Genomic DNA, 27242 nt, shown 5'->3' with positions numbered 1-27242 from the left:
CTGTAATATAGTCTACATAATATTTTTATTAGGCCTAGTTAGATTATCATGTTTCCTTCCATTATTATCCACATTTTAAATTGTTTATAAATAGTATTTTGGTAAATTTCTTGCTTTGTCACAGACAAAGATAGATTCCAGTCTGTAGAAAAACCCATTTTAACTAAAGACCTATTAAGTAGCCTTGGCTATGATTAAATTGAAGTAATAGAAAATATAGGCATATTATTATTGCTTGACCTACATAGGCTATAACAATCTGGAGAGTATAGGGTACATTATCAGGGTAATAACTAGAGTAAAAAACCAGTATCCAATTGAGCAAAATTAAATAAAACAAAAACCCTCACATCTTGTTATTAAAGAAGAACTGGGAAAAATTGTATATAACAGAGAAAAGCTAAAAATCTAAGCTCATCAATATGATTATCATTAAAAGTGTTTAAGATCAAACACTTGAAATTATTAGTGGTACTCTTGTACTAAACAGACTCTTTTATATAGTGCTAGTTTGGTTAATGCTAATAAAATAAATAAAATACAATGAATATATAATAGTTTAGAAACAAATTTGGGCTATATATTTGTACATTAGAGGAAAAATAAAGTTTTTCAAAGAAAAGTAAAGGCCATTTTAAACTTAAGATCAGCAGATACAAATACTGGCTAAAATTCAAACTCAAAACGAAAAGAAATTAGTATTAAAGAATAAATGAAACCCAAAATGAACAGAAATTAAATAAACAATCATAGCAAATAACATACAACAAGTATGTTATTAACATAAATGTAACAATATAAATGAATAAATAGATCTTAAAGCAAGTAATGCTTAGATTGAATATGAAAATCAAGCTTAAAAAAAATAAAAAATTTTGCTATTGAAGAATAAATGAAACTTAAAACAAACAGAAATTAGGTAAACAATCTATGCCAACAAACAAACAATAGATATTAATGTAAATTAATAAATAAATCTTAAAACAAGTGAAACTTAAATTGAATACACAAATCAAGCTTGAAACTAACAAAATCACCACAAACAAGAGTTTGGGTTCCCCCCCCCCTTCTCTCACTCTAAAAGTCTAAAACCTACAGCATCATTGGCACTTTACTGATAACCAATTTTATTACAAATATTTTGTTTTGTATTAATATTGAAAATAAACATTAATGTTATAGTAAAATTTTGAACTGATGAGCTTTCAGCAATTAATATCATTATACATCAAATATTCAGTTTAATTTATCAGTTCTTTCTCCAATTGTTCAAGACAAATATAGTTTCACTACAAACAAGAGTTTGGATACTGCGCCCTTCCTTAACTGTAAATAAAAACCAAAAGCCTACTGTCTCAATGGCACTTAACTGAAAATGAATTGTGTTATAAGTATTTTCTAATCCAGTTCTTACAACATTGAAAATAAAAATAAAATTACTGTGAAATAAATTCTTGAACTGATGGATCTTTCAAAAATTAATATCATTATACATCAAATATTCAATTTGATTTATTTGTACTTTCCAAGACTGTTCAAAACACATATAGTTTTCAGTGAAGCACCAATGACACAGTAGGTTTTATACTTTTACAGTGAGAGAAGGGCTTTTACAAGTTATGCCCTAAAGGCATGTATGGTTCTTATGAAAGGGATGCTTGTATAAACTTTGTAGGGGGCTCATTTGATTGGAAATTGAAAATTTTAGTTCACTTTCTAAGAGTCAAGAGACTTAAGGGCAACTAGCCCCATGCCCTTTTTTACCCAAACCCATCTGATACAAATTTTGAGATACCCAGTTTTTTGAAAATTGTTCAAAAATTAGATAACAAAAACTCTGGTGCCAACACAGCTCCCCCAGGGGGTAGGTGTTGTAAGTTTTCTCTTGGGGACGTCTGATTCTTATGAAAGGGGTGCTTATATATAATTCTCAGAGGGCTCATTTGAGTGGAAATTGAAAGTTCTAATTCACTTTTTTAAGAATCAAAAGATATTCAAGGGCAACTAGTACCCCTCCCCCCACATGACCTTTTTTCCCCAAGCCCATCTATTAAAATTCTTGACATAGCTATTTCATTAAAAATAGTTCAAAGGTCAGATAAGAAAAACTTGTGTTGATGCAACCCCCCAGGGCCTGGAGGCAGGTGTTGTAAATAATGCTCTGGGGGCATATGTAGCTCTGATAGAAGGGATGCCCATATAAACTTTGGAGAGGGCTCATTTGATTGGAAATTGAAAGTTCTTGGTAATTTTTTAAGAGTTAAAAGAGATTGGAGGGCAACTAGCCCCCCCCCCTTCACAACCTAAATGCCTCAGATAAAAATTTTGAGATGGATATTTTGTTAAACATAGGTACAAGTTCAGATAACAAAAACTCCAGTGTTGACACAGGGCCAGGGATAGGTGTCATAATTTATGCCCTGGGGGCATATATGTTTGTTATGGAAGGGATGTATAAACTTCATTGAGGGCACATTTGATTGGAAATTGACTTGTAAACGTCATAACTTTTACAGTGACACCTGAGCTTTTCTTAGCTGACCTTTGAACTGTTTTTAACAAAATGTCTATCTAAAAATTGTCATCAGATGGGTTTGGAAAAAGAAGGCATGGGGGGGGGGCTAGTTGCCCTCGGATCTCTTTTGACTATTAAAAAGTAAGCTCGAACTTTCAATTTCCAATCAAATGAGCCCTCTGCAGTTTATACAAGCACCCCTTTCATAAGAACCATATATGCCCCAGGGCATAACTTACAATGCCTGCCCCCTGGGTGGTTTTGTTTACACCTGAGTTTTTGTTATCTGACTTTTGAACAATTTTTAACTTAATGACTATCTCAAAATTTTTATCGGATGCATTTGGGAAAAAAGGGGCGTAGAAGGAGGGGGGCTAGTTGCCCTCCAAACACTTTTGACTCTAAAAAAGTGAACTACAACTTTCAATTTCCAATCAAATGAGCCCTCTATTAAGTTTTTCCAAGCATCCCTTCCATAAGAACCATATATTCCCCCAGGGCATAACTTACAATGCCTGCCCTTGGGGTCTGTGGGGGGGACTGTGTTTACCCTGGAGTGAAGAAAAAAAGGCATCAGGGGGGGGGGGCTAGGTGCCCTCCAATCTCTTTTGACTAGAACTTTCAGTTTCCAAACAAATGAGCCCTCTTTGAAGTTTATATGAGCATCCCTTCCATAAGAACCATATATGCCCACTGGGCATAAATTACAATGTTTGCACCCTGGACCTGGGGGACTGTGTCAACACTGGAGTTTTGTTATATGATCTTTGAACTCTTTTTAACAAAATAGCTATCTCAAAATTTTTATTGGATGAATTTGGGAAAACAGGGCATGGGGGAGGGGCTGGTTACCCTCTGATATCATTTGATGCTTAGTAAGTGCACAAGAACTTTCATTTTCCAATCAAATGAGCCCTCTCTGAAGTTTATACACGCATTACTGCCATAAGAACTATGTATGCCCCCAGGGCATAACTTATAACCCTTGTCCTGAAGACCTTGCGGTGGAGTGTCCTGCTCAAACATATGATTTCCAGAACATTCAGCTATATTGAACAAAATGGTTATCTCAAAATCTTGATTGGATATGCTTGGGGAAATGGTGGGTATTGAAGGGACTTTTGACTATTAAAATGGGCACTAGCCATTTAAATTTCCAATCAAATGAGCCCTTTTTGAAGTTTCTATAACAACGCTTTCTATAAAACCTTTCATGCCCCCCAGGGCATAATTTACAAACCTTGTCCTGAGGGCTGTTTGGGGGGGGGAGGGTTGTCGTCCCCAAAGACCTAATTTCCAGAATTTTCAACTACATTGAACAAGATGGCTATCTCAAAATTTTGATTGGATGTGGCATGATGTGGGCATGAGAGGGGGGTTAGTTGCCCTCCAATCACTTTTGACTATTATAAAGGGCACTAGCCCTTTAAATTTCCAATCAAATAAGTGCTTTTTGAAGTTTCTATGACAAATTTTTCTATAAAAAACCTTATATGCCCCCAGGGCATAACTTACAACCCCTGCCCTGAGGGCTGTGGGGGAAGTGTCCTCCTCAAAAACATAATTTCCATCTGCAAATCAACTATGTAGAACAAAATAGCTATCTCAAAATTTTGATTGGATGTGTTTGGGGAAATGGTGGGTGAGGAAGGGGTGTTAGTTGCCTTCCAATCACTTTTGACCCTTCAATAGGGCACTAGAACTCTTGATTTCTAATCAAATGAGCCCCTTTTGAAGTTTATACAACAATCCCTTCCATATGAAGTGCCTCTGGGGAAAAAAAAATAATAAAACCTTGGAGCTGTGTGGCCTTTATTATAGGCAATGCTATAGCATTGCCTCTGATATTGAAACTATAGCCTACATAAAATGAGGAATTTATTGGTAGGCATAGCCTTCTACTTTAATTTTAAGTTTTTTCTTTAGAAGAATAGTATGCTACTTCTCAATTGGGTACTTATGTATTATATGACACTCACTCAAATGCTTCATTTAATTAGAACCTGTTTCTTTGATGCTCAATTCTAATGAAATATTGCAAAATATGATGAAAATATAATACTTTAGAGACAAATTTGGGCTGTATATTTGCACATTAGGGGGGTAAAGTACAGCAGGTCTGCATGCAACATGTGTTAGGTACAATTTCTCAGCATATTATGAAGTGTGGTATGAATTATTTTCTAACTTCAAACTGTACAAATACTTTACTCCCACCCCCTTAACATGTAAATCTATAGCCCAAATTATGTATTGCCTATCTATTTTGTCTTTGTCTTGTCTCATGTTATGCTGAAAGAAACTGGTTTGTTCTTGAGTTTTAGACAACATAAACTTGGGTGAGTGGTGTATAATACACAAATACTCCCAATTGTTACCCAAATAGAAATGCAAGATGAAATTCAACCATAATAACTAGATTGGTTGGTTTTTCTTTTCATATTATTTAGCTAGGAAGAAAGTAAAAGACATTACTTAATACTAATTTTCATGCTCTCTCCAAATGTAAGAATTGCTTCCTGGGAAAATTCCATTTTGAGCCCTTAAAGGAGCCCCCAAAAGTTACTTATAAACTTTACCTAATTTATCACCTCTAAACTCACTGCATCACTCAGCTGCCTCAAGCCAACTAAGCTATGCATGATTTTCATTTATCCCAATTTGTTCAAAGCCTCCCCCTTTATACCCTCCTAAGAAGTCCAAATTTCCCTCCTAACATCATCCTTCCCACCTAATTTGGGGACATCCTCCTTTATATTTGGCACTTGGTGGTTGGCCAACAAGGACAATTTTTGGCTATATGTATGCCCTTCATCTGCAGAAAGATAGACTCTAATTTCAAAATTCAATTAAAATCAAATTGCCTTGAATCCATGGCTAATTGGAGAAAAAGCCAAGGTAGTCTGAGTGAGAGTCACAGCTGGCATAAGCCTTTTTCAGGAATGTATAAAAATGATGTCATTTTCACTTGTTGATAGATACTAGATAGTCTATCATCCATCCATCCATCTTAGGGCAGAACTAAGTTACATAGTCATAGACATTTAGGGATGATCAAGATGTTCGGGTTGACTCATGACATACAATGTCAATTGGATTTGTATGCAAAGGGGGGGGGGTGTCATTTCACTTGTTGATAGATAAGTCAGTCACTCATCTATCCATCCTAGGGCAGAACTAAGGTAAAAAGTCGAAACAGACAGTACACAATTCAGACAGTTGCACTAACAAAAATTTAATTAAATTTTTTACCAACAATCCATACTGCAAATTATGTTCTGGCCTTGGGAAGGCAAAGGGGTTTTGAGCTCTACTCATGTTAATTTCTGCTCGTTTGAGTTTGACTCGGTTATTTATTGTAATTTCTGTTCGTTTTGGGTTTCATTTATTTATCAATGCTGATTTGTGCTAGTTTCACGCTTGGTAGATTATTTTATTTTATTTTTGCTCATTTTTGGTTTAATGGAGTTATTTACTTTTCTTTGAAATAGTTATTTTGTGGAAAAGTTTTTTTTTTTAATTAATTTCTGTTTGTTTTATATTGACATAGTCTTTTCAGGGAAAAAGAAAATAATTCTTTAAATATTTTTGTTTTTTTAAGACTATAGTTTGGCCTGCTATTTGTATGCTGGAGAAAAATTTTCAGTAATTTTTAACCACATACACCTTTTTAAAAGTCTGGACACAAATAGTAGTGTTTTATTTAGTTTCATACCTCCTCTAGTTGACCTGAAATAGAAAAGTTGATTCCATTCGCAAAAAAAAAATCTGTTATCTTTCTTTGATAGCTTGGATACATTTACGCTATTTTGACTTGGTTAAATTTTAAGAGCAGAAGTAGCCTAAAAGTTTGAACATAATACCTTCAGTTGTTCTTGGGATACTGCTGAGATGCCCTACTTGGAATTAACATTAACACAGTGCATTTTGATTTAATCTTAAGGCAACATTTAGTTTTTAAACATAATGGGCAAATGGGAGGGTGGGTCTGGGAGGGGAACTAGTTGTACTCCAATCACTTTTGACTGTTAAAAAGGGCACTAGCCCCTTCAATTTCCAATCAAATGAGCCCTTTTTGAGTTTCTACAGCAATACTTTCTATAAACACCTTATATGCCCCAAGGGCATACATTACAACCCTTGCCCTGAGGGCTGTGAGGGGGTTGTCATCCTTGAAGACCTAATTTCCAGAATTTTTTACTGCGTTAAACAAAATGGCTATCTCAAAATTGTGATTGAATGTTTTTGGGGAAATAGTGGGCATGAGTGGGGTATTAGTTGCTCTCCCATCTCTTTCAACTTTTAAAAAAGGCACTAGCCCTTTCAATTTCCAATTGAATAAGCCCTTTTGAAGTTTCTATGACAACGCTTTCATTAAAAACCTTATATGCCACCAGGGCATAACTTACAACCCTTGCCCTGAGAGCGGGGGGGGGGGGCGGGTTGTCATCCTCAAAGCCTGAATTTCCAGAACTTTCATCTACGTTGATAAAAATGGCTATCTTAAAATTTTGATTGGATGTGTTTGGGGAAATGATGGGTGTGAGAGGGGGGTTAGTCACTTCAATCACATCTAAGTATTAAAAAGGGCACTAGCCCTTTCAATTTCCAATTGAATGAACCCTTTTTTAAGTTTCTACTACCATGCTTTATATAATAACTTTATATGCCCCAAGGCATAAATTACAACCCTTGACCTGAGGGCTGTGAAGGGGTTGTCATCCTCAAAAACATTAATTCCAGACCTTTTAACTACATTGAACAAAATGACTATCTAAAAATTATAATTGGATGTGTTTAGGGAAATGGTGGGTGTGCAAGGGGTTTTAGTTATCCTCCAATCACTGTCAAATATTAAAAAGGGCACAAGCCTTGCTAATTTGCAATTGCATGAGCCCTTTTTGAAGTTCCTACAGCATCACTATATGTAAAATCCTTATATGCCCCCAGGGCATAAGTTAAAACCCTTGTCCTGAGGGCTGTGAGGGGGTTATCATCCTCAAAGACCTAGTTTCTAAATTTTTAACTACATTGAACAAAATGGCTATCTAAAAATTTTGATTGGATGTGTTTGGGGAAAAGGTGAGCTATGGGGGGGGGGGGTGGGTGGGGTTGTCATCCTCAAAGACATAATTTCCAGAACTTTCGACTATGTTGAACAAAATGGCTATCTCAAAATTTGATTGGATGTGCTTGGGGAAAAGGTGGACAAGAGAGGGGGATTAGTTGCCCTCTAATCACTTTGAACTATTAAAAAGAGTACTGTGTTAGCTGCCTTCCAATCACTTTCCACTATTAAAAAGGGCACAAGCCACTCCAATTTCCAATCAAATGAGTGATTTTCGAAGTTTCTACAATAACTCCTTTGATACAAAGTGCCCTGGTCTAAGACCAAAAATAAATAATGCATTGTGCCAACATTGTTCTTTACTTATGCAACAATGTTGCACTGCCTATGATTGTTCAGTGGGATGAATTATTCAGTTGAACTAACTAGATTCATTGAATGAATCAAGGCCTTTAGAATATATTATTTTAAAGTAATGGATTTAATATTGAATTGTGAACTTTTAATTAATTTTTTAACTTTATATCATAGTCTAAAACTATAGACATAAGTTACATTAAGGGCTCAAAATAGATTTTCTCTTGGAAGTTTAGAAAGATTATTATGCAAATTATTGTGCTTAGAAAAATTGCAAATTATTATGTTTTAAAAGAACATTAAAAAGGCATCAAGTGCTCTATTCACTTTCTTTCTAGCTAAATTATAGGACAAAGGAAAAATTGACCACTAGATGACCTCTTTTACCCTACCTTTACCTTGATTTGCACTTCAGATCAAAATGAAAGTCCATGCTGGATCTGTTCTGCTCCACGTCAATGTTGGTAATTTGGAATGTGCATGTGTTACATGCCCATTGATGTTGCATTAGTTGGCAGCTGAGAGTGATGGACAGTCCCACTTATATTTCCATGGCTTGTTGTTCCATTCTTTGTCAAGTCTTGACTTGAAGGAGGCACTAGTGAGTGCAGTCACAGTTTCTTCTTGAAGGTTGTTCTAGTTGTTGGAAATATGCTTGGAAAAAAAAGTTTTGGTGCATTCTGGTCTTATGCTTTGCTAGCTTCTGCAAGTGTCCTCTAGTGTTGTATTGACCTGCATGTTTCGCGGGAGGGTGTTGTTTGGTTGACTATTATATTTGTATGTCAGCATCATATCGCATCTGCAATGTTTGAAGACCACCATTGGTAGTTTTAGGTGCTCCAGTCTCTTATCATACCACATATTTTGTAGACCCATGATGCATTTAGGGACACGTCTTTGACCTCCTTCAGTTATTCTGGTGTCATGCTTGTTGGAGGGGGATGTCAGACATGTTCCGAAACCCAAGAACAGCCTAACAATAGCCTTGTCAAGTCTCAGGAAGACTGTATGGGAGCAGTTGGTGATAGTGCATTTCATCAGGCCTAGATTTGAGTTAGCTTTTGATAATGCTTGTTGCCAATGCCCATGGAAGCTCAGTTGCTTGCCAACAAGTTCTCCCAAGTCTCGTTCTTCATGACTGGTTTGTCATGTGGTTTTTGTGTTTCTGTAAAATGTAGGGTATGGTTTGCCACATCACTATCATACTTTCCATTGGAATTATGCTTTCTCATTATAAATCATCATAAATCTTTGTTTGAGTTAAGGATTTTGGGGATTATCCTACTTTGTTCAACATATTTTAGATTTAATGGGATTAGCAATGGGATCATATGGCAAGTCTTTCATGAATGTCAGTCAAGAGTACTTAAAGGATGTCTAATAGAAATTAATAGTGTAGGAACTCAAAAGAGCTATATAAATCTTTTTCTGGGGTTTGCTGATTATATTCTGAATGTGTGAGCTCTAGTGTGGCTTCTTTGACAGTCAGATCTTGGAATGTTTGCATTAGTTGTAGATTGAAGCTGTAAGATTACATCTTGAAGGTAAAATATTTTATTAGCCTATGGTGTAGAGTCTTGTAGGGATAGTAGAGGACTCTTAGCCTCTGGAGATATTTTTAGGTAGAGGCATGGAGGTAAGGCTAATTGTGCTGTTTATATGTTTCCCAGGCTCAATCAAAATGTGTCCGTGAAAGGGACGGGTCTGTGGACGATGTATACAAAGAAAGATGCATCCTTAGCTGCCAGTAATTCATTTTCAAAATTTTAGCACCAAGATTTGTCAATGGCATTTTATTATGGATTTAGATATGCCCAAGTGGTAGTTGGTTTGAGGGTGTTGGGATGACCAGTCACTAGAAACTCCTGACCCAATTCATTAACAAGCACTACAGATTTTGACTATGGATTAACCTTCTTTACTAATTCATCCTTATTTACTGGATCTACTGATAAGCAGTGACCCTTATAACAGCCTTTTATTTGTAATGTGCATAATAAATAGTATAACCATTGGCAATCGTTTGAAAGAACAGTAAAGCAGGTTATGTAGACTACTAATCTTTCATAATCTGACTTGTATACACTGCAAGGGGAATTTGAAAAATGATAGCAACATTGACTTAGGGAACATGAATGACATTCTTTGCCAAATTATAATGCAAATAGTTAAAAAATATATCCCCCCCCCTCCCTGATTAGAAACTAGTTTGTGATTACATGGTCTGCAAGAACTGGTAAGATGATCTTTAGAATAACAGCAACAATGAAACTACATCAGGCAAAAAGATAGGACAAGGGGTTTCTATACATAGGGACAAGATGAACATAATACTTGATGCCTTTTTTATGTTCATTCTAAATATAATGGTTGTTTCATTTGCAAATCCAATTTAGACCCTCAAATGGACTCTAAAGGGACATCTAATTCCTATCCCTGCTTGACAAGAATAGTGATAATACCATTACATACCTTGTTTTATGCTGGTTTTTATTATAGTAGTTGTTACCATAGCAATGTAACGCCCCTCCTACCTGATGGTTAGTCTCCCTGATGTTAGCCTACATGATGGTTAGCCTACATTTAGCCTACAGTAGCCCAACCAAGTAGTTCTGGTGAATGATGTTGCGACTCTCAAAACAGCATTAGTTGAGACCTCTTTTTATGAAAGGCAGTACCTAGGACCGTGAAGTGTATATTTGTTGTAGGGTATCTTCGTTTTTTTGTTTTATTAGGAAGTTAATAGTTTTTGTTTTCGTTGTTTGTAAGTGTTGCTTATGGTATGTAATTTGTGCTGTATGAGACAAGCCTATGGCTTATTCCATTTCTGATTAATAAATAAAAAAATTTCATGTTGTGTTGCATCCAGTATTCTTTTTTAAAATAGATTGGGTGAATCAACTTGATGGGACATGTGAAAACCACCATGTCTCAGTGATTTCGTTGGAATTCTTGGAATTAGATCTCACTTTATGGTCAATTTAAGAGATTTAAATTGGAATCATGAGTAAAGTGGTTAATATACTTGACTAATGCACAAAAAAGACCATTGTCCACCTTGTCCCTATGTCAGTAATGAAAATGTCTAAAAATTTACCAAGTGAATTGGCCTGATATGCCAAACTATCTTCCAGATCTTCTCAATAGTATAAAGAAGATAAACGATTGGAGATAAAGACAGTACATGAAATTCACTTGTAATGATATAGAAATTAACTCTTTGCAAAATACAAAATTAAACTGTGAATTAGATATATGGATTTGATTGTAAAATAAAAATATATAATTAAATTGTTGTTTAATATAGATTTTTAAATTAAATAACCTATTGCTAATAGTTCCAAGAGTAACCTCAAAATATTCTGGTCTTATGCATATGAAGCTACAGATTATATTTTTGTATTATTTTCAGTATTAATTCAATAGATTACATTAATTTGCACTTCAGGACAAAACAGGTCTATTCAGCTCCATTGTTGATTGGCAGCCAGTTGTGTAATGCAAAAATTGTTTGCTGCTGAGTTTGCAGCCCAGTGATATGCCTTCTGACTATGGGAATGTTGGAAAGATATAATTTAAGTTTACTTGGTGACAGTGACTTGAGGTAGGTATGATCCAAGGACCAACCTTCCGTAGCTTAAAGTTGACATTGATTTGCACCATCAATGTTGGTTCTAGTGTCCAAGTTGGTTGGATATAACAATCAGTGTTATCTTCTTGATTAATTTCTGATTTTATATTGTTATAACTGCTGCTAAATATGACACAGAAATTTGGTGGTCCTGTTTGTATTGTAAAGGTTTTGCTTTCAATTCTCTGTGAAATATCCTTTTGAAAACTTGCTATCTCACATGTTTTTGTATGTTAATTATATGTCACTACACTTTTGTTGAAAAGCCAGAGATGGTAGCTGAAGGGCATACAAGCTCATGCTTTATGATTTCAGACTAAGCAATCAGATGTGCATAACTTTTGCAGAAGGGACAGGCTCCAAAAGACATGGACAGGCTCCAATGGACATGGGCAGGCTCCAAAGTCCAGCATTTGCCTTGCTTAGTTCCAACACGACTCCACATGATCAACTGGTAATTAGTAAGTTCTTCTGAACAGCCTGAGGTTTTTTATTAGCTTTGGACACTGCTGGTATAGAATGTTTGTTGAGAACTTAAATGTGTTCCTACAATAACTCCCAGATCTTTGCTGCTAGTGCAAGCTGAAATTGGTGGGAGAGATGATCAAGCTGAAATTGGGTTGTCCAACCTACTGTGGGATACTGTGGCTAAATTGAATAGTCATGCAGTTGAAACTGTTTTTAAGAGAGGAGCTAACTGTCAGCCCATGTCTGTTTGTGACCCAGGTTAGACTGTAGCAATATTTTGTTAACAACACTGAATAGCTTTAAGTAATCAGCACAGAGAGTTAGATTGTTTCCAACTACAAATATTATATTGTTTGTATAGATACAAAACAGTGATGTTCCATGGACAGCTCCCTGGGGAACACCACTCACAAACTTAGACAGTTTGGAATAAGCATGTTTGCCATCTGTAGGGGAAGGTTAGACTATATCTGTTATACCAGCCAGAAAGTCTGAATACCAGTCTACAAATTTTTTAATTGATTTCTACTTGAATAAGCTTGGAATGCATCCATTGACAGGGATGCTTTTGTTGAGTAGTTTCAGCTTCAGTTGCCACCTTTCCACAATTTTGAATTCATGCTTTGTCATAAATTTTTTTTTTTTGTTTGTACTCCACTGTTTAAATTGTTGTATTAGAGGATTATAAATAAATTATAACTTTTATAGGTGTCTAAGAGATTAGTTTCAACAAGATTTATTGGAAGGGAGCCATGTTGCTTATCCAAGATGATGCCATTTTGTGAAAGAATTTGGAGAAACTCAGTATTGACTATTCCATCAAACACTTTTACAACTGCTGATAGGTCTATAGATGTTTTTATTTTGATTGCCCTCCTTCTAGAAGACAGGTCTGATGTAGTGTTTCCATTGACCCGCATTACTAATGTTTTGTGGGTCTCCAGCTGGGGTCTTTGTTAGAAATATAGTTTCAAAATTGATCAGGATTCAACTTACTTTCATCAACAAGTCACAAGTTGAAATTATAATGAAGTTGTTCAGCCAGGTCTCTTAATTTATTTTGAGCTCTAATATACCTTTCATAGTGACCTGGTTTGTCCCCTTTTTTCTAGTGTTGTTTCTTAAATGTTTATCAGCTGTCTAATGCTAGCTGTCATATATGTTCGAATCTTTGGTACAGGAACCAAACTTTTGTGTTCTTTTTCTAAGTTTCAAGGACTATTGGATGCCCCATTATATTAGATGTCCCATATTATTTCTGGGACATTAGATGTCAATTTCCATTTCTTTTCCCCTTGGTTCAGTAGAAGCTATTGTAATTAATTTTTGTAGGTTGGTCTGTGGAAAATGCGTCTGATTCTTTGAAAGTGACCACATGACATCGCTTTCAACAAATCACAGGCCTTCTCCACTACCTACAAAAATTGTTTGCAATAAGCTCTACTGAATGCAGTGCTGACTTAGTTTAGCCCTGATGGCCCATCTTCTACCCTAATTAAGCTTAAAAAAAAGAAGTTTTTTTTTCAACTAGAAGTAAGTAACAACATCAAAGCTTAATACGAACAGAAATTATTCCGAATATTATGGTTGCTGCCCCATTATCAACCCCTCTTTTGTGGCAGGAAGCTTTTAATTGCTTTGAAAAAGCTTTCTTTTTTCCAGTTTAATGGGCTTGTGTTTCAGGAATCATTAAGTATCTTTTTGTGTCTCTATTTCTGGCTCTGTGTCTGCAGGTGACTATTTTGAGAACATTGCTTGACTCTGGAGAGACCTTGCATGCAGTGTATGCTGGGTTTCATTTTGGTAGAACCCCTGGTAACAGTATTCTTAATGAACATCTCTTTCAATAAAAGTCCGGGGAAATTGAAATTTCCTGTAATAAGACAATCATCTTTAAAGTTCTATAGCTTGGTATCTATGAGAAGAGTCTTGATATAAACATCCATTCATGATTGGATGTTAATCTTGGTATTGGTCTGAAAACTAAAACCAAACTATTTTGAGAAATGGTAACTAGATGCTAATTGTAATGGTAATTACAGTGAAATGGTAATTAGGTAATTGTATGTTATATACTCTTAAACTTCACTCTTGTATACTTTAGTAGAAGAATGGTTAGAAATAATTCAATATCTAGGTATTGAAACATGGGAACGTTCTAGTCCACTCTTAGTATTCTTGGTGCATACTTTAGATTCAGTCCTAACCTTTGCTGTAAATCAGACTTTTAAGTTTATGTAGTTCATTGGTTAGTAGAACACACAATTAGGAAGTACATGGAAGAGATTGTCAGTAAGTAGTATGTGTTTTACTATTGCTGCTAAAGTAGAATCTGTGGCATGGCTGAGTGAATCAGTGATATTGCTTATTTTGCTTTTAGTTTTTGGGGTGCAAAATAACGTAAACGGCGTTTCTGACACTTATCAGTGGCATAAATCGTCAGTCGGGTATCAAAAGGTCGGATCTCTATAATTGTAAATATTTAGAAGACCAAATAAAAAACCTCACAGCTTTTCCATTTCCCCTCCGATAACCATAAAACGAAAACGGATTGATATGTAAAATCAATGCATATCAATTTTTTTTTGTTTTACAGTTATCAGTGGGAAAATAAAAAAGTTGTGAGGGTTTTTGTTTGCTTTTCTGAAAATTTACAATTTTGGAGATACAATCTTTTGATACCCGACTGACGAAATACTTATGGACTTCATTTACACTGTGTACAGGGCTGTAGAAAGGTATATTTAACAGTTAACTGGTTTGAGTCCACCCAGGCCAAATTAAGTTTTTGATAGAAAATTTTTATGATGGATTTGCTGGTTTGGCACTCCTAGATAGGACCTTCCTTCTTGGCGGTCTTATGATGCATCTGCTCTAAACTTTATTTCCTGCACAGCTTTTAGGATTTTCGTAGGATGCACAATTTTAAGTTTAGGTGTGAGACAGAAAATAAAATGGAACGGGGCAGTTGTGGAATTGGCTCATTGTGGCTGCTTTTTTGGCTGGTAAAGATTGCCCTGCTAATAGTACAACATTGTCAGTGTTTGCACATGTAGTCATGTACATGATGCATGGTACATGGTACATGCATGGTAAGTTTGTACTGCATGTACTGCATGGTACATGTACATGCTGCATGGTAAGTTTGATGAAAGTTCAGAGTCTTGAGTTTATTTATACATCAATAAATTTACAACAAACACATAAAAGTCTCCCTCATAGGTTCTATGGCCTGAAAAAAAACAGGGAAGAAACGAAAATGAAACAAATATATAACAAAAACATTTTTAACATAATGCGTTCACATCTTCAAGCTACACACACATACACAAAAAAAAAATCCATGATCTAGTTACCAACCTAAAAAATCTCAAAAATCACAAGTAGGCAGGGGAGTAGTGCATGATTTTACCAACTCAATTAAACAACAAAGTCAATCTGAAGACATCAGCTCCAACGGAAATCCAGGGAAATATCTTATTGACGAATGCTAAAATCCAAATGAACTACGAGAATATACCAAGAATCCAAATTGGACTCCTTTTAGCTCCAACGGTTTTTTTTTCATACAGTTCCAATATCATTCATTTTTTTATGATGTCACACACTTGCCTGCTTTCATTGTATCTTGTTTGTTTCTCCTAAAATATACTACAAATTCAACTTTTAATGGGAAAGTGATGTTAACCAAGGTACTTTGTACAAAGTAATGGTACATCAAAATAATAAGTGCCCAACTTATTATATGCTGATTAGGAAAAATCTATAATATTTTTTTTCCAGGAGTAGTCTTTTGTAATTTTGGGTATGTGTGGATTAAAATGGAAAGATCAAACAATGAAGTTTGAAGAATGTAAGAAGAACAAGAAGAAAAGTATCTGATGGAGCCAACATGGCATCCATCGGGATATGATAGGAGGGATTGGCAAAATGCCCAGTACCATTGCCCAGGAAATCATCATCAACAACAAGGTAATTGCTATCTCCTTAAATAAAATGCAAGATACTGGCATTATACTAGTTCAACTTTTCTCTTCTTTTTCATTTCGCCTCAGTTGTTTCCTTAAGCCGACTCAGTTCACATTTGAGAGCAGTCCATCACAACCTGCCCAACGCTCTGTCCTTAGACTCGAGAGTAGGGATGATAAGGTTTCTCTCTTTTTGATGGAGACAATTAACTCCAGCTATCAAAATGGGGTATACGTAAATAATTTCTTAGACCATACTGCTTTTCCATTTACAAAAATTGAGAGAGAAAAAACTGGTTTGATTGAAATAAAGATAAAAACAAAAGATAAATAAAAAACAATAACAAAACTATAAGTAGTAAAAAAAAGGTCCGAATATTTTGACTCCATGTCTGGGAGCCTCTTTCAGCCAAAACAATTCAAGGAAAAGAAACAGTTTTTTAAATTAACTCATCTAAAGAAAATGACAACCAAACACAAAAAAAAACAACCAACAAAGCAAGAATACAAAAAACAAATAATAAATACAACTCACACTTCCATAACTGCAAGAAACTGTAATTGTCTGACTAATAATCTATTATACTAATGACATACGTTTGTTGTGTTTTCCTAGGGAAAAATGTGTTTCTCTAGGGAAAGACCCCTTTCCCCAAAATGTTCCATTGGCCCAAAAGGTCTGAACTTTGGACCTTCTATACATGTCAATTAATATTTTTTTTTTATATTCATCTCATTTTTGTCTAGGTCACTTTCCTTCTCTTACTTCCTCCTGTCTTGCCCTGCCTAACCTTTTTCTGTTTTTTTCTCTGAACCTTTATTTTTCAATTTTTATAACCTTAACTTCACAGGATAATGTTTTCAACAGAATTGCCGCTGCTGAACTAGGAAAAAGAATGGTTTTGCCCTCCCACCCTTAAAATCTGTCTGCTTTTTCGTTTTTTTTTGAAAAAGTAAATTGAACATTGTTGATGTTTTGTGGACCCACCATTGTCCCAAACACAAAAAACTGCTGTGATGTTAGTTTGTTGAAATCCAGAAATTGTCAACCTTAAAAAGATATTTTTTTTAAAAATTCAAATGACATTATGAAGCAACATTAAAACAAAACAAACAGAAGTTGTTTCGCATGCGATGGGGCTGCCCCTTCCTAATCTCTTGCTCTTTACGCTAAAGTCTTAAAGTTTTTCAAAAATTCTTCTTATTCGAATTCTACGGCCCTTGTGTTTGAGCATTCTTTCTTAAAGAATTTTGACGAAAGTCAAACTTTAGCATAGAGGGCTGAGGTGCAGATAACCGCCCTTATATGCGGATTTTGGTTTTGTTGTGTAATTAATTAAAAAAACTTTCCGAAAAATAAGTTTTTCAAAGAAAAGTAAAGGCCATTTTAAACTTAAGCTCATGAGATACAAATACCTGCTAAAATTCAAACTCAAAACGACCAGAGATTACTATTAAAGAATAAATAAAACCCAAAACAAAAATAAATTAAATAAACAATCACATCAAAAAACATACAACAAGTAATACTATAAATGAATCATTAAATCTTAAAGTGAGTTATACTTCTATTGGCTATGAAAATCATGCTAAAAGCGAAAAAAAATAGTGTGCAATTAAAGTATAAATGAAACTTAAAATGAACAGAAATTAAATAAACAATCAAGTTTATACGAAAATCCCTTCCTGTCCCCGGGCCCTGGGGGGTTTTGTCGACGCCAGAGATTTGTTACTTAACCTTTCAACTATTTTTAACAAAATGATATTTTTAACCCTTGCATATAAAGCAGCTCTAGGGGGAAAATTTTAAAAAATATTGAAGCTATATAAGATTTATTCATTTATTTATGTTTGCACCGGTTATCTTTATGTTTGTAAGATAGTTAATTCTAATTTCTGTTCGTTCGGGGTTTTAGGCTTTTGCAGTGAGGCGATACCCAAACTCTTGTTTGTAGTTATTTTATTCGATTCAAACTACGTTTAATAAAATGGCTGTCTCAAAATTTTGATTGGAAGTGTTTGGGGTAAAGGTGGGCGTGAGAGGGGGGTTAGTTGTTATCAAATCATTGTTGACTATTGAAAAAGGACTAGCCCTTTGAATTTACAATCGAATTAACCTTTTTTGAAGTTTCTACAACACCGCCTTCTATAAAAACCTTAGATACCCCCAGTGTATAACTTAAAACCCTTGCCTTGAGAATTGTGGGGGAATTTCCTCCTTAAAAACATATTTTCTATTTGAAAATCAACTGCGCCGAACAGAATGGCTATCTCAAAATTTTGATTGGATGTGTTTGGGTGAATGATGGACGTGGGGGGGGGGGGGCTAGTTGCCCACCAATCCTTTTCCACTATTAAAAAGGGCACTAGAACTCTCGATTTCCAATCGAATGAGCCCCCTTTGAAGCTTCTACGACGACCCCTTCCATATGAAGTCCCTCTGGGGGAAAAAAAATAATAAAACATTGCAGCCGTATGGCCTTTACTATAGGCAACGCTACAGCGTTGCCTCTGATTTGCAGATAACTTCTGTTTGCTTAATTTTTAATATTGCACCTTACTTTTAGTTGAAAAAAACAGTTTTTTTTTCATTTGACCTCCACAAACCAGTAACTAGGGGCAGAATTCCAACTATTGTGAAATCTGGTATAAAAACGGCTTTTTCTTCATATTGACAATATTTGTTTCAAAGTAACATTCAATTGCCACTTGCTCTTTTGCAATAACTCAGAGGAAATGAATGGCCCCTCAGCTTAGAAATGGGGACCCAGAGATCGAACCCAGCTGTAGCAATACACTGCATGGCCAACGCAAGAATCTTAGAAGTCAAGAAGTGTCTTTAATCTGATACAATGATATGCTTCCAGGGCTGACAAAACCCCCCACAGCCCACCAAAGCAAGGGCTGGAAGTCGTATCACCTGCCCATTGTTTACTTATAACGTTTTTTTTTATTCGGAAAAGATGACATGTTTGATCTTGGGTCTCTAAAAGGACTTAGGGTATTAAGCTGAAACTTTAAGGGAATGCTGAGAGGGATACCGAACACAATCAAAACACATCATTTGCCTGTTGTTTGTCAAAAGGGAATATCAACAATATGTTAGGAATGGCTGAAGGTATTAAGCTGAAACATAGAAGTTATGTTGAGGGGAGGTTTAAGATTTGAGGTCTACTAGCCCCCCCCCCTTACCCTTTTCAGCAAATTAAAATGACTTTGCCTCCGGGGATAAAATTACACCCCACAGCCCCCGGGACAAGTGTTGTGAGTTAAAATAGTTGTCCATTGTTTATTAGGAAAAAGGGACATTTGGTCCTGAGTCCCCAAAAAGGCAAACAAAGAGGGATATCAAATAAAATCCAAACAAATGGTATGGAGTATGGTTGTCGAAAGGGTGCAATAGCAATATCTAAGGAACAACCTAGGGTATTTAGTTAAGAGACAGAAATTTGAAAAGCCATTTTATTCAAAATCAGTCCAAAGGTTTAAAAATTATGCCGCCAATTACAGCCGCTTGGGACAAGGAATGCAAATTATGCAATTTTTATTTTTTTCTGTGCAGGATTTATTATTAGGAAAGGAAGGAATGTTTGATCATGTGCCTCTGAAAAGGCTTAGGGTATTGAGGTGATATTTTGGAGAATGTTGAGCTAAATTAACAGACGCTATGTGTGTCCAAGTTATCAAAAAGGTGCATCTGCAATATCTTAGGAACTTTGAGGGCATTTCAGGGGGATGCTTGAAAGTGATCGGAGGGCAGAAAGCCCCTCCCACTCATTTTTTTAGATGTCTTCTCCCCAAACTCATCGAAATTTTTGAAATTGAAATTTGTTCAAAATAGTCAAAAGGTCTTATAAGCGCGAGACCCCTACAACATCCGGGCTTAGGGTTGTAAATTCTACAATTTGTCTATTGCCTATATGTAGGATTTATCATTGCGAAAACGGGAATGCTTGATCATGGGTGTGTCCGGAAAAGCTAACGGTGTTAAGGTGAAACTTCCGGAAATGTCAAGGGGCTACTGAACTAAATCTAAAGACACCGTGTGTATCCAGTTTAGCAATAGAAGTAATCTGAAATATCTTAGGAACGGCTAAGGGTATTAATTGGAAGTTTTCAGGGACACTACTTCTTCTGCTACAGCGGCTGCAAATGCAACTGGTTGTGGTGGTGACTGTGGCTACTTCTGATTGTAACTGCAACTGTGACTTCATCTACTTCTGACTACTTTTAGGGAATGTTGAGGGGGATGTTGAACAAATTAGAGCACACTATGTGCATGTTGATTGTCAGGTCATCAGGCTGAGTGTGCATGTGATTGTCATTGTCAGGCTGATTGTAAAAAGGGTGCATCAGCCCTATAAAGTTCAGGGCATGTTGGACAGGGCTTGGAGGGCAAAGGGCCAACCTTGCCCTGTTTGGATTTCCTAAATCTGATCAAATTTTTTAAATAATCATTTTGTTCAAAATAGTCGAAAGGTCTAATAACTATGTCTCTGGGAATGGCATGGCCATTCCCATGCGGAAAAATAAAAATAGAATTACGGTGAGATAAAATCTTGAATTGCTTAGCTTTCAGGAAGTAGTATGACTCTATATTAAACGTTCAGTTTATTTTCGTTAGTTCGTCCGAGTCATCTTGATTATTATCGTGCTTTTAAATCGATGCTTCGAAAAACAAAAGCACACTGTTCAAGAGATGCATACTTTTTAATAAACCGCAAATCAGGTTATGGACTTACGATTAGGGGAGGAGGAAGTGGGCAGTAGTCAAACTTCTGTTTTTTAATTTCTGTTCGTTTTGATTTATTTTTTACAGTAATTTCCGGTCAATAGTTTTGAATGATTATAGGATGTAAATTCTGCTGCTCTTATATTTAATATGGACTCTAAGTCACTGAAAATTTGCTTAGGCTTTGCTGACATTTTGAAGAAGATTTTCGTATATATTGCTGACAAAAATTTTCGTGACAACACAAAATTACTCAGGAACTTTTCTCTCGTATGAATTCATTGATAATTTTGACATGAACATTTTAATAAATATTTTAATCACTGACACACAAGGTTGTCCCTTCAGTATGACTTCTTTTGATGTGAATATAACCCAGAACCGAAAGTAAAACGTCTCTCACATATCTTGCCTTCGAAAGGTATTCCTCCAGCGTTAGTTGATGACAAGGTAAATTGGTACTTAAAGTAAAGCATTTCTTAAATATAAAATTTGTCCCCTTTATATTTTCATCAATCGTCTACTGACTGAAATTAGAGACTTCTAGAGGTTGAAAGTCTTTAGCATAAATAGGAAGAGTTTCAAAACGTAATTTGTCTGTTGTTTCTGAGCTCTTAGAGAAATACATTCTGGTTTGGTAGCTATGACGTGAGTCTCGGATTTATAATTGCTTCTTTTTAAATGCTACGCTTCACGGTAGAAAATTTGTAATAATAATTTGCATAACATTGGGCCGAGCTTTGCTTGAGGATTATTTTTTGTTTAATAAGATTTTTTGTTACAAGATAATGGTTTATTTTCTGGCGTGGAAAAAAATCTATGTGCATTACGATTTTGGAAATTCGCTTCTTACCTTAATTAATTTGGATTTTTTCATATGAATGACGTCTTAAATACCCCGTTTAATACCCTAATAATTTTTGTTTCTGCAGCGAGTAAAATAAATTATAGCCGTTTTGCGAAAGAAATTAGAAAGCTATTTTCACCAAGCAAAGCTCCGTCCCCTGGTACTTGTTAATATATGACCAAAAAAATTGTTGACTATAGGTATGATTAATTTTTTATTTTTATTGTCTTGTGAGAACTTTTAACATTATTGCCATTTATAGCATCACAACAGCAGAACCAGTGGCAACATGGCGTGTGGCCAAATAGTCAGCAAGGACCTCAGAATCAGGTTGCTCCAGATTGGACTTACCAGTCTTCACAAAGTGCAGCTGTAGTTCATAATTCAAGAGCTGAAGTCAACCCATCTTGGAATCCTAACTTAAAGAATGCCTATTATCCTCAAGGTATATATTTGGAAAATATGGCTAATTGAAAAGGGTGATTAACAGCTACGGTCAGGACTAGGCTATGCTCGCTTTTAAGATTTCTCCAGGAGGACTTACCCACCCGTACCCTTCCCACGTCACATGTTTGGGGTTCGGCTCTCTTTCAGTTGGAAGAAAATATAAGCAATAGGTGAATAATATCATAAGTATAGAATATTGGCGGGGAAAACCATAGATAAATGTGGGATTTACTGGTAAGATTCCAAGGCGCCTTCCCCCTGGGAGTATGCCCAAAGGAAATTTTCAGGTGTTCGGCCTGAAAACCTTTCTACCTCTATCTCTACTCACTGCAGTCTCAAATCTGAATGGAACCAATTCTGAGCAGCCTATACTCTTAGCCCTTTATACCCACTGTTAAATAATCCGCCCCCCCTTCCAACGCAAAAAATCTCTATTTACTTTTAATTTAATTTGTAATGGCTACCTATCTTATGAAAAATTGCTATTTAGGGGGAGGGGGAGGGAGAATTAACAAGTACTGACACTATTTAGTTCTTACTCAGTTTTGTGACTTCTCCAGGGGGACTTACCCATCCTTACCCTTCCCGGGTTACCTTCTTGGGGGTCAGGTCTCTTCAATTTTAAATAAAATATAAACAATATTTTAATAATAGTACAAATGTAAGAAGTTATAGTGAAAACCTTAAGAAATTTGGGATTTGGTGGAAAGGTCTCAAAATCATTACCCTCTGCGAATATACCAAAGGGGATATTTAGGCATCTTGTCATTCATTGGTGGTATCGTTTCTAATGGTTGGCTCCACTTGCACTAACTGTGCTGTCAAATCTTAGCGGAACTCGCAATCCTGAGAAACCATTTAATTATATAATTTTAATTAGTATTTAATTTAATTTTTAAACTGTAATCCCTTTAGTTATTACCTCGGTGTTTTTTAATCCACCTTCCTCTTCCAGCGCGAAAGACCCATTATTTACTTTAAATACACAGTGGCTATCAAAAGGGCCTTTTCATCAGTGTTGCCACCACGGCCAGTTCTTAAAGTGCTACAACTGCCCAAATTTGCGTACTACACAGCGATTTTCGATGCTAGAGTCAAAAAATTGGCTGAAATAGTGCTAAAATAATACTTTTGTACTATAGGTGGCAACCTTGAGCACGTGTCACAGTGCTACACATAATGAAATAGTGCTAAAATACCACTTTCGTGCTACAGGTGGGAACCCTGCTTTTCACTGGCTTACCTCTTCTCTGAATGGTTAGAACTAAAAATGGAGCACTTACTACTCATTGCTAGTGTGTTATTTAAAATTAGCTGAAGTCTGTTTCTTCAAATTCTATATAAGAAGAACATTTCCTAACAATAATTATTTTGAAACTTCTAGTAAACCGAAATTAAGTAATCTATTCAATCTGTTTGATCCGAAACTAATTCAATTTTGACCAGGTATGAAATGTTGGTACCCTTTTACTATTTTTGACCAAAGAGCTGTTGGAAGCTAAAAAAAAGGCACATGAAACAAATGAATGGCTTAAAATCTTATTTCCATCGTTAATGCAGCATAAATTACAAAGCCAGACATTCCCACTTGGCAACCATGTTTTGCCAGCTATTTTCCGAGGGGCTGAAATTCATATAACCTCTGGGATTTCAGGGAATGGGAGCTAGAAATTTTGACGTTGCAGTGCTTCAAAATGTCAAAAACAGGCGGCTTTTATTGAAAAAAATTTTTGGGCAAGGAACCAGCCCCCTTTAAAAGACACCAAGAATCATATCGTCGAAGTTATAAATTTGGGTCTAAAATATTCATTCTATTTTGTCAGGTACCTTGACCTTGCTTGTTTTGGGACCTATTTGTTATTTTTTCTGATTTTTCTTATAATTTTTACTTGCCGCGTATTGTGATGTTAATTTTACTGGGAAGATTTAGCTGGAAAATGAAAAAAAACTCGCGATTGTTCGCATCATCTTTTTAAAATTTAATTTAAAAAGTGTTTTCTAACAAAAATCAGCAAAAAATGAAGAATAACATCAACACCTAAGATAAGCAGAGGTAATCTTAAAACGAACAGAAATTAAAATGAACAATTAGTTAAACTTAAAATGAACATAAGCTACCACAAATATCAGCCATGGATATGGCTACCAAAGTATTCACGATGATTTTGCTCACAAGGTTTGAGGGAGCAAGGTATGAGCGGACACGTGAAAATCACTGCGGATTTCCAAAAGGGAATGGGTGCACTGACCAGATATTCACTCTTCGTCTTATTCTACAAAAGTGCGAACGCTTCAATCTCCCCATAATTAACTACCATCCCCTGAACCTCCCACTAACCTCCTCCTACTATCAGAGCGTCATTTGTGCTTTTGTGAAACCTATTTGTCTTTCGAGCAGTGTAATTTTCATTTGCCATAGCATCAATAACCAGCCAATAAAAATAATATAAAAATATCAATTAAGATCTACCAGTAAATATATAGTTTCAACATTATGATTTTTATAAGTCAAAACACTGACAACTCCATGAAAAAGGGTTGTGAAAATGAAATGGGTTTCTGATTCTCTTGGCAATTTTTTATTACACAAGATAATTACAGGTAATCTTGTGTAAGATACTTACACAAGAAAAAAAAGTTTCAGGTGCTTGTTGTTTTGGTGAAGTACAAATTTTGTTGTCTGATTGCCTTTTGGTCAGGAGAACCTCAATGCACAAGGAAAAAACAACAATAATATTGCCTTCTGGAAAAAATCAGTTCTTTTTTCTGAACGAGTTGAAGCTTGCGCTTACAAGTATTTAGTAAAGGGAATCCTCATGTATCTAAAAAAAAAAAGGTTGGGAGAAAGACCTCCAAAAACAGCGGCCAGAAAATGATTTTTTTTTTCTTTAATTGATTTGACAGTTATATACGAGTCCTTAGGTCAAGGGCGGCCCAGTTCGCGACAAAAAAATAGTTAATCTGAAAATTGGGCCCTAAAAACGCCAATAGTTTTTTTTTGTGTACTGGTGAAAAATGGGCCAAAAATTATGTATTCGCTTCACTTTAAATTTGATCTGAAATGTCTTTGGCTAGGGAACCTTAATAAACAAAAAAAAACAAATTAACAAATTACAACTTATAATAACAAAATATTCTTAATAACAAAAAGAATTCTTTTAAAATTCTTAATATTATTTTAAAATATTAATAAAATAAAATATTATTTCTTAAAATTCTTTTAAAATTAAAAATTCTTAATAACAAAAAGAAGGAACAAATTAGTTTGCCAAAAATTGGGCCCGTTAAATGCTGTTTTTGCTAAAGGGCGAGAAAATTCAAGGATCCTTGTCGGGCTAAGGGGACCACATTTTTTGGACGGGGAGCGGGTGTTAGCGAGCCTGGAAAAAGACAGAAAAACGTGCTGTTGCTGATAATTTTGAAACTTAAAAAATCTACGGAGCAAGAGGAGTCTAATGTAAACAACATATGTTTGGTCAATCTGAGCTCCAAGAGGCCCCCCAATCCGCTTTTCATCTTTGTGAAGAAGAAAAGTTTAGAAAACTGACTGCTGCTACCACTAACAACTCACTGCAACACCATGCCGCCAGTGGGCATTACAGCTACGCACGCTCCTCCTCCATCCTAATATATTCAAAGCCTCCCTCTTTACACCCTCCAAGGAAGTTCCCATTTTCCTTAAATCTTTCTTGACGACATCCTCCCACCCCTTATTCGTGACCTGAAAAAGTAGATCCACTATTTTTTGTCTTTTCTATAGTGTCTCACCAATAACAGTTTATCTGTGGCTAAAATTTGTTTCGTCTCTGGAAGGCACAAAATGGTACAGGGGTGGGTAAGAAGAAAATAATTAACAAAAGATTTTAAAAATAATGAAACATTCTGAAAAAATTAGGTTGCAATGATTCTTGACAAAAATATTTTTCTATTACTGATTAAGAACTTCCAATTTAAGAAGATTGGACCAGAGGAAACTTGATGTAAACAATAAATTTTGGAAATAAGATTGTATCAATTCATCCCCCCCCCCCCCAAGTTTTTACATTTTTTTTTTGCTGATCTGTTTAGATATTTCAGGGAATATAGATAGATGGATAGGATCAAGAAATTCTTCATTAAGGGGTAAAAAAGTAAAGTAAGTATGACGGCACTAGACGCTTAAGGTCCAAACCGGCGGTGCTGACCTTCGTTTCGTGGCCCTTCAGCCAGGAAGTGCAATGGGGGGCTGGGGGCCAGCCATCCTATGCTTTCGCACAATCTTCCTGCTTACCTTCCTCAGATTTCTCGAGGTATCCATTTAGAGCTGGGTCGACTGGCTAAGCTTACAGTCACACCACTGACCCGCGTCCCAAACCAAATAACTGGCCACGCCAGGGATCGAACCCGTGCCCATTAAGGGGTAGGGAGTTAAAGAAACAAATCTGGCTGTATTGATTCGTGTTGGTAAAATAAAAATCAGTCTTTTAGGCTTGTTTGCTTCCAAAGAAAAATAAAGCAAGTAAGTAAGTATAACGGCACTAGACCCTTAAGGTCCGAACCGGCAGTGCTGATATCCGTTCCGTGGCCCTTCAGCCAGGAAGTGCAATGGGGGCTGGGGGCCAGCCACCCTGTGCTTTCGCACACCCACCCCGCTTACCTTCCCCAGATTCCTCCAGGTACCCATTTAGAGCTGGGTCAACTCTGGCTAAGCTTGCAGAGTCTCACCACTGACCCGCGTCCCAAACGAAATAACTGGCCACGCCTGGGATCAAACCCGCGCCCATTAAGGGGTAGGGAGTTAAAGAAACAAATCTGGCTGTATTGATTCGTGTTGGTAAAATAAAAATCAGTCTTTTAGGCTTGTCTGCTTCCAAAGAAAAATAAGTGTAGGGTTTTCTTATAGGCTAGCTCCTGTAGCCTGAAAATTAAAAAAGTTTTAATCTTACAATAACACTGTCTTGCACTAATTTAAACGAACAACGATTTGCAGCAAAATAATGCATGTAGACTAAGAGTATGGGTAAGTTTTAAGAATGGGAACTGGCGCTATTTTCGTAAAAAACTGTCAGCACCATCTATTGCTCGGCGTCATTTGACATTTTTTCCAGTGTAACAATAAGAATAATTAGTGTAATTGGTAAAAATAGCGTAGTAATAAGTGTCTGATCTCAGGAAAAGTTTAAAGTGTCGCCAAACACTAGATGGCATTTTATGGTTGTTTTTTTTTACG

At 35.9% G+C, this 27242-nt stretch overlaps 1 protein-coding gene across 2 annotated transcripts in view; it reads left to right on the top strand.

Moving 5' to 3' along the window:
- Positions 1 to 27242, top strand: part of sba (six-banded) — a 50222-nt gene that overhangs the window by 8001 nt on the left and 14979 nt on the right. For both annotated transcript variants that reach the window (XM_089101027.1, XM_089101026.1), the window contains exons 2-3: positions 15823 to 16011; positions 21849 to 22031. In XM_089101027.1, the coding sequence (XP_088957153.1) occupies positions 15921 to 16011; positions 21849 to 22031 (274 nt within the window). In that variant the 5' untranslated portion in view covers positions 15823 to 15920. The remainder of the gene's footprint in view (positions 1 to 15822; positions 16012 to 21848; positions 22032 to 27242) is intronic.

The sequence above is a fragment of the Artemia sp. Qi Xiang Cuo genome, chromosome 15 (genome assembly GCF_049724085.1).
Source record: "Artemia sp. Qi Xiang Cuo chromosome 15, ASM4972408v1, whole genome shotgun sequence".
NCBI classification, from domain to species: domain Eukaryota; kingdom Metazoa; phylum Arthropoda; class Branchiopoda; order Anostraca; family Artemiidae; genus Artemia; species Artemia sp. Qi Xiang Cuo.
Note: the sequence above shows the minus strand (reverse complement) of the source record. Positions and strands in the feature narration are given on the sequence as shown.